The 8,279-nt window shown below is 59.8% G+C and overlaps 1 protein-coding gene across 1 annotated transcript; it reads right to left on the bottom strand.

Moving 5' to 3' along the window:
- Positions 1-209: 209 nt before the first annotated feature.
- On the bottom strand, positions 210-6,304 carry FEV (FEV transcription factor, ETS family member). Its single transcript, XM_032636611.1, is given in 5 exon segments — positions 210-799; positions 2,785-2,859; positions 3,601-3,715; positions 3,718-3,837; positions 6,245-6,304. Coding segments are annotated over 5 exon segments (960 nt in total).
- Between the last annotated feature and the right edge of the window lie 1,975 nt (positions 6,305-8,279).

Raw genomic sequence — 8,279 nt, 5'->3', positions numbered from 1 at the left:
GAGGCGGCGGGGCGGGGGCAAATCCGGTGTTAAAGGAAGATTGAGGCGACTACAGGCCCCTTCCCCCGGGGGGGGGGGTGCAGCGGGCGGAGTAAAATCTGAGGTTGAAGGAACGGCGGCGGAGGCGCCAGCCCTTCTCCGGGATGTGGATGGGATTGAGCGAGGCTCTGGGCGTCTGGGAGAGGCCACGGGGCATCAGGCCGCCCCGTCTAGTGGTAATGGCCCCCCAGGTGCGAGGCGGCGGCCACCGCGCCGAAGGGCCCGGACGGGGGCTGCAACCCGGGGCTGGGGTAGAGCGCGGCGGTGGCGGCGGCGGCGGCGGCGGGGCCCGGACCCGGCCAGTAGGAGAAGCCGGCGGGCGCGACGCCAGCCGAGGCGGCCATGAGGTTGAGTTTGGAGAGGCCGGGGAAGGGCAGTGGGGCCAGGCTGGGCTGCAGCTTGTAGAGCGCGCCTTCCTGGGCGGCGGCGGCCGCGGCGGCGGCGGCGGCGGCGGCGGCGTGAGCGTGCGCGGGGGGCGGCTGGCAGGCCTGCGCCAGGCCCTGGAAGTCGAAGCGGTAGGCGTAGCGCTTGCCGTGCACCTTGCTCATGATGTTCTTGTCGTAGTAGTAGCGCAGCGCGCGGCTCAGCTTGTCGTAGTTCATGTTGGGCTTGCTCTTGCGCTCGCCCCAGCGCCGCGCCACCTCGTCTGGGTCCGTGAGCTTGAACTCGCCGTGGCCACCCTCCCACGCGATGCAGCCGGCGTTCGCGCGGTCAGCCAGCAGCTCCAGCAGAAACTGCCACAGCTGGATCTGGCCGCTGCCTGTAGGGAAGCGGGGCAGTCAGCCACCGGCGGGATGAGGGAGGCTAGCGGCGGGGAAGAGGTGAGGTGGGAGACGACCTCCCTCCCCGCCGAGTCGGGGGTGGGGACCGATATCAGGGAGGAAAAGGGCACGTCCAGCTGTGTAACTGGGCACAGCTGGAGCGGCTGGCCAGGGAGGGGTTGATCAGCAAAGCCGTCCCTAGCCAGTACCGCGCTTTTGCACAATGGAAACGAGTTTCCCCCTAAGAAGGACGCAACCCCGCGGGCGCACAGCTTTATGAGAATTGAGGTGAGAAAGGGAAGCATCACCTCCTCTGTATAGAGGTAGAGGCGCTCCAAGGCACAGGGCTCTCGGAGGTGAGCAAAGGCGGGATATCAGCCCTTCGGCTTAGTGCTCTTACTCGGTGCAGAGCCTGCACAACCGCACAGGGTAGCCTACATAGGTGGTTAGACTGCCACATCCCAGCTGGACCACGTCCAGAGATCCAGAGGGAAGAAGCAGGCCTGCAGCAGGATCACCCCAGCCACCGGACAAGGCGTACAGTTGGACCCCCTGCCCGAGGTGGAGGCGAGGCGGTGGCTGGCTTCCTCGAGGTAACACATCAGACAAGAATGGGCACAGTGGCTCCCTAAGCGTGAGAGGAATGGCAGCCTCTGAAGTCTCCCCACCCTTGCCGGCGTCTGGTGCTGGGGCTACTCCGGTTCGGCCTTTTTTTCGAAACAGGCGGGATTCCCAGGGTACCAAGGTGTCGTAGTTCCCTGGGGGGCGTGATGCGCCGCTCTGAGAAGAGGAGAGGAGACCGGGAAGCCTCTCTGCTTGGCTCCCTTCCTCCTCCCATCTTTGGCTAATCTCCAGACTCTTCTGCCCCGTCTGGATTTGGGGGTTGCTAAAAACGGCCAGGAGGCTTTCCTGGGTAAGTGGGCAGTGAGAGAGAACTCCTGCTTCTCTGTCTTGGAGCCTCAATCAGACAGTTGGAGAAAAATCTTGATAGCATTACCCGCCCTCCCCCCCACCCACACACACTCTTTCAGAATAAAGGATTTTCCTCGAAACTGTCTGATTGTTTTAAATTGAGCCTGCTGAAACTCTTCTTTTTTCAACAACTCGCTCAGGACCCAGATGCTGCCCTCCAACATCATTTTGATCCAAGTCCCTCCACACCAGCCCGGCGAGGAGCTGCCTGGCTCCAGGTCAGGAGTGTTGAATTTTAGGGTCGGAAGCAAGGGAAGATTTGGGTTAAAATGTGCATCTGAGGGGCGTAGAGGCTTGGAAGCTCATTCCTGTTGGGTGTTGTGTTCCCTTTTGGATAAAGCAGTTGCCAACCTTGTTTTTCTGGTTACTGTAACTTGGTGAGATCTAGGGTACCGACTGGGTGGGGACCTGTGGGGAGGCTTGGCCTGGAAGGCCGGCCAGGTTCAGCTGCCAACATGGCAAAACCGAGGATAATTTAACCACCAGCAGAGAATGGGTGGCCAACCTGGGAATCAACTGCAATGGCCCAGAGCACTTGGCTCACAGAGCCTGGCATGGGCCAGTGGGGCAGGTGGGTGCTGGCCCTGGTGCTAATGGTGAGTCGGCCTGGAGTGGCCAGGGAATAATTCTCCGGGTCACCTTGCTGGGCGGTGCCGATGCCTTGGGCTCCCGCTGCCAGTAGGGAAATGACACCAAGCACCTCAGCCCCAGCCCCACAGCAGGAAAAACATTCCCAGCTGAAAAGGGGGTGGGGGCAGGATCTTCGTCTGCCCTGGCCATCGAGTTCAACCCTGGGTCTCAGAAGGTGCAGGAGCCAAAGGCCAAATGAACGTTCCCCCCACCCCGAGCCTCCCCACAATCATGCCCCGACCCTCTGCTTCCCAAAACCCAGCATTGCATATCTCTCCCACCCTCTGTTCCGGTGGCAGTGGCGCCTGTCTGTATGCGGTGGGTACCCCGGACCCGATCCACTGTCTTCGCCTCCGCCCGTCCACCTCGCCGGCCAGCTCACCTTTTTGTACCGCGGGGCTCAGCGGCCCCCACCCCGGGCTCTTTCCTTCCTTGAAGAGACCGTCTCCGACGGGATCTGTGGCAGCAGGAGAAAACAATCAGGCGGATCGAGGCGGAGGTTGCCGACTTGCCCGAAAGGGCCCCAGGCCAAGGCTCAAGGGGGAACAGGGGGTGCCTTGGCTCCCCGGCGCGAGGCTGGGGTCCCGATCCGTCCGGCTCCTCCTCCCGGAGCCTGGCCCGGGCGCGCGCCGCGCGGAGCCCCTCCATAACGCCCAAGTCAGGAAACGCGTCCAGGAAAAAGGAAATCCGCTTTCTGAACGGGCCGGCGGGAGCCTTATAAAGCCGAGCGGGGTTTGCGCCAGCGAGCCGGAGCGCGCAGAGCCCACCGGAGAGGAGAGGGCGCCTGGAAAGCTGGGCTGGTGGGAACGCTCGGAGCACGGAGGTGAGGGGCCACGAGGGTGCACGGGAGACTCCCGGCTGACCACAACCTCCCAACACTGCACGCGCGCTGAGTCCCCTGCCACACTGTAGACCTCTGCTCCCCCTGCCAGGCTCTTTCAGCCGCTGAGCTGGCGCTCTTGGCTTCCCAGGCTCCCAATCTGCTCACTTCAGGTCCTTTAAATCTCACACTAAAACCCCAAAGCGCTCCATCTGCCTTTAAGGTCTCCCAGCGCCCTAGACTGCTCAGTTCTCCCAGAGATCCGATTCTCTGGACCGCGCCCCCTTCCCTTGGACCGCAGTATCCCCTTTCCAAGCCCCAACCCAGACTTCCCGCCCCGGGTCCTGGTGCCTCCAGCCCCCGGCTGGTCCCTGGTACCTGGCAGGTACATGTTGATCAGCAGGGGCTGGGAGGCGCCGCTCTGTCTCATCGCCGCCAGGGCCTGGGCGGTGGGAGGTGGGGGTGGGGGGTGGGAGAGGGGGGATCGCGTCAGGCTTTGCGCTTCGGGGCACCGATCCCCGCCCGAGGCGACAGCGGGTGACAGGGAGAAGGCGCTGGGTCCAGCAAGGCCTGGCGGGAGGGGGCTGCCCGGGTGTGGCGGGGGATGGAGGGGTCCTGGAGCGATGCTCCCTGCTACCAGGCTGCTCGGAACCCTCTGGGCCCCCGCGCGGGCAGGGGCCGCAATTTCCGTTTTAATTAAAGAGCTGCAGCCTCGGCCCCCCGGACCCCGCCCCCGCCCCTCTTATCGCCCCATCGCAATAAAGTCTCCGACTTGCCGCGCGGCAGCCAAGCGCACCCGGCAGCCCCCCGCACCTCGCAACCCGGGAGACGCGCGGGGGATGGGCCTGGGCCTCGCGCTCTGGCAGGGGTCAGGAGCCCATTTCTTTTCCGCCTCCCTGACTCTGAGCAAACAGGATTGGGGCGGGGTACCCGGCCCCACCTCGGACCCCCGGGGCCACAACGGGGTGGGGGGCTCCCTCCTTCTCACCCATTCCCCCCCCCACCTCACCGCTCCACTCTCCTCCCCTCTCCCCACCCCACCCCCACCCGGGTTCCCGTCTCCAGGCTGCGTTATCTGCATCTTCACTTTTAAATTTCCGCTTCCCTCCCTCTCTCCTGTCGCTGCGCTCCGGGTCGGCAGCCGTTGCTCCCTTTATCTACCCCGCTTCCTCCATCCCCGCTACTCCTCCCTCCTCTCCTCTCCCACTCTCTGCTCTTCCCTGGAGACCCGATCTCCTTCCCTGTCTCCCTCTTGTTTTCCCCGGTTTCCTGACTTTCCGGGGCTCCCAGGCCTCTGGGCCAGCGCTGGGGCGTCTCCTGCACAACTTTTAGTGGCTTGTCCTTCCTCCCCCTTTCTAGGTCTCTCCTTCTTCCATCTAGTCCCTCCTCCTCCCATCTCCCTTCTGTCTCCTCTCTACCTCTCCATCCCATCTCTCTCTTTCCCTTCCTTTTCTCATTCGTTTGTTCTCACCAATTTATGGCAAATGGGTGACTCGTGATCCCCCTTCCATCCCCCTCAACCATTTCTCTTCTATCTTTCCCCATCCCTTGTCATCCCAGCTTACCATCTACCCTCACAACTATTCCCATCCTGATTATCCCAGAACTAGGCTCTAGTTGGCACCTTGCTCTAGCAGGAGTAGAGGAGTTAAAACAGGTGCGCCGTACAAGGTCCCCCAACCCAGGGGGAGTGGAAGTAAATACACTCCGAGAAAGGGGCAAAGGTGGGTATTAGCAAAGCTGATGTGGTTCCCAGGTGGCCTGGAGTCTCTGGGTACCCGTGGGGCTTCCCGGCTCTGGAGGGGCACACTAAGGAGGGATGCTGGCTGAAGATGAGTCTCTGAGACAGGAGCCCACCTGCAGCCATGCAGCACCCGGTGACTCTGGTCAGAATTGATAATCTCAAGGCCTTTCTCTCCCACTGCTTGACTTCAGGAGGTGAGGAGGCCTGGGACTTCAGGGCACTTGGATGGAAGTGGGCAGGTTTTCTGCAGGATCCCTGGTCCTGGGTTGCCTGAGTGAGGATGGCTGGGAAGTCCAGCTGGGGGGAGAGGTTTCTGTGGGGCCTCTTGCATTCTTCACCTTGCTGTTAACTCCTGGGGTGTTCCTCCTTGCTGGCGGAGGGTACAAAAATCAGAAGGAGCCAAGGAGGAGTTGAGTGGGAGGTGAGTCTAGGGGAAAATGGTGGGGGGAATCCCAGGACCCTAGAGGATCCTAAAGGGACAGGGGTGGAGGCTTCAGGATGTGCAGGTGGAATCTGGTGGGGGAAAGATGAGAGGTTGGGATGCTCCCTAGGAACAAAACTCAGGGCTTTGAGGGAGCAGAGGGTCTTGAGGGTCCGGCCGAGGTCTCATGCTCTCTCCTTCATGCTTTCTTGTCACTTCCCCAGATAGAAAATGAGGAACAGGAGGCCAGAGTTGCAAGAATGGGGAGGCAGCAAGTTTCACCACTAATGCTCTGAGTGGAAGGCAGAGGCAGAAGGGAGAGGCGCTTAGAGTGGGCATCTATCCGGACATCCCAGCTCCGAGCTGTTGAAGGATCAACAGCTCAGGCTCTGCCCCCACCCCCACCTCACTGAGGACTCAGGGACTGAGGGGTAGGTGGGCTCTGCGAAGAGTTTGTGAGGGAGTGAGGGGCATACCCCTACTGTACCTGGGTCTTGGCTGCACCAATGGAAAGGATATGACCTCCTCTGTGCCCTTTGGCCTTTGGCTGAGTGCAGCCAGTGAGCAAATCCAGGCAGCTTCCCTGCCATCATCCTCCCACCTGGCTGGGTGTGAGCCCCACCGTGTTCTGCAGATCATCAGCCTGCCCAGAATAGAGGGACGGTAGGAAGGTGAAAACACTCAGGCCCAGCCTGGCCTCTGTGCACCCCCTCCTTATTTGCTAATGTTGGGAGCAGAGTTGGGCCCGTGGGTCTAAGAAAACCTAGAAGGTCCATGCTGGCAAAGGCTGCAACAAATATTAGCTCCCCCAACTCCTTCATTGTACAGGTGGGGACACCTGTAGAGACAGGGCATACCCTGGCAGGGTCACACTGCCAGTTCCTGAAAGCATCTTGCTGGGTGGTTCTAGTAACCATGGACATTCCTGGAGGGAGGGCAGCTCAGCCGATGGTAGATACCAGATCTCCCTATGCCCACTGCCTGCCCCCAATACAGGCAGTGCAGAGATGGGCTGCTGGGCTCTGAGGCCAGTTTGTCTGGGTCTGGGCTCAACTCCAGATCCCCCATTTCCTAGTTGCGTGGCTTTTGGAGAAGTTACATAACCTCTGTACCTTAGTCTCTTCATCTGTAAACTGGGGATTATAGTACCAACCATACAGAATTATTAGGCTTATATAACACACGCTGAGTGCTCAGACAAAGCTGCATATATTTAGCTGTTGTTACTATTACCATGCCCCCAAGGGGACAGTTAGGAGCCTGTGACCACACAGGGACCCCAGGCTCCTCTGGAGCCCACAAAGGTTTGGGGCTCTGCTGAGGCCTGAGGCTTTTGGCCACAGCTCAGGTCAGCCTCCGGTTAACAGCCTGGATTTGGGGTCTGGAGTTCCAGGTCCTGGCTTTGTCACCAATTACGTGGATGACCTCATCAAGGCTTCTCCCTCTCAGAGGAGCTGCAGTTTCTTCATTGGTGAAATGGATGAAGAATGGAAGCTATTAGGAGGATCAAATGTGACAGGGGTGATGGACTTCAGAACCCATCTAGGTATGAAGCAGAATTCATACCCCACCTAGAACTCTGTCCTTGGTCCCCTAACCCAACCCTGAGATCCATGGGGAGAGGCAGGGAAGGGAGGTCCTATGGTAAGTGCCCTAGTTCTTTTCTGAACCACAAGCATTTTCAGGCAGTTCTCCTTGAATCCTCACAACAACCCTGTGAGAGAGACAAGGCAGGACTCAATAGCCCCAGTGTATAGGTGAGGGAATTGAGGCTGGGGGATGCTATGTGACTGGGTCTCGGGTGTTCTGACCTCTGGCCCGGGACTCTTCCCAAGGGAGCAGATACCTGACTGTACACAGCTGGTCCCTGGGAAATGCCCAGGTCCAAATCTGACTTTTCTCCAACATCGCTTTGACTCCCCTGGGCTGGGGCAATGATCTGGCCCACTCCTCCCCATGGATTGGTCCACCAGGGGCTTGAAAACTCAAGCATCCCTGAGAGACAGGATGAAGGGCCTCCCAAGGACCTTGAAGGCCCTGCATACATGGGTGAGATTATCATAAACTGAGCCAGAGAGGGAGCCGGAAAGAAGCCACGTTGGTGCCACGGACTCTGATGGCTGCTGCCACATTCAACCCCACCATGGCTGTGGGCTTCTACCACCTGCCCCAGAACCCAGGCTCACTGTGGTCAGTGGCTCAGGGGTGGCCTCTCCAGCTCACTGGTCCTCTGAAGAGTGGGGAGGAAGAGGAAGAATGAAGAGGGAGTTTTTGAGACAGCTGAGAGGCAAGGTACGCAAATGCTTTGTACAATAAATGCTGGGGCTCAATACCACGAGGGATTGTTATTCAAAGGGTCTAGGGCTTGGCTCAGAGACAGCACATCTCCTCTAGGAGGCAGTGGGACCTCCCAGCAATTACCCCTCTCACACCCTTGCTCCTCTATAAGGCAGAGATTCTACAAAGCTGGGAAATGGGTGCAAGCTTCCCTTAGGCTGGGTAGGGAGCCAGGGTGAAGAGTCTCGAAAAGGTAGGGGTGGGGGTCAGAGAGGAGCCCAGCAGGGCTGCTGCACAGAGCTAAGGAGGTCCTGCCCCGAATGCTGGTGCCTGGCCCAGGGGGTGTATGAAGGTTGGAATTCAGCTATGAGCCCTGCCGTGGAGCTATGTGCGCCCAAACCAGAGGATGGCAAAGGAACTATCTGGGCTAGCGGGACCCCTGGTCCAAGCTGAGAGGCCTTTGCCAAGGAGAGGTGTGGGGCTGGTTGCATTTAACAGGATCCCCAGGATTCTTACCAGCATTTTCATCTTAGACCCATCAGCCACATACATCCTAAGCCAGTGTATGCTCCATAGTCAAGGGTCCTGGAGCCAGACGGGAGGGGAGGGTTGGCA

The sequence above is a fragment of the Phocoena sinus genome, chromosome 7 (assembly GCF_008692025.1).
Source record: "Phocoena sinus isolate mPhoSin1 chromosome 7, mPhoSin1.pri, whole genome shotgun sequence".
Classification (NCBI taxonomy): Eukaryota; Metazoa; Chordata; class Mammalia; order Artiodactyla; family Phocoenidae; genus Phocoena; species Phocoena sinus.
Note: the sequence above shows the minus strand (reverse complement) of the source record. Positions and strands in the feature narration are given on the sequence as shown.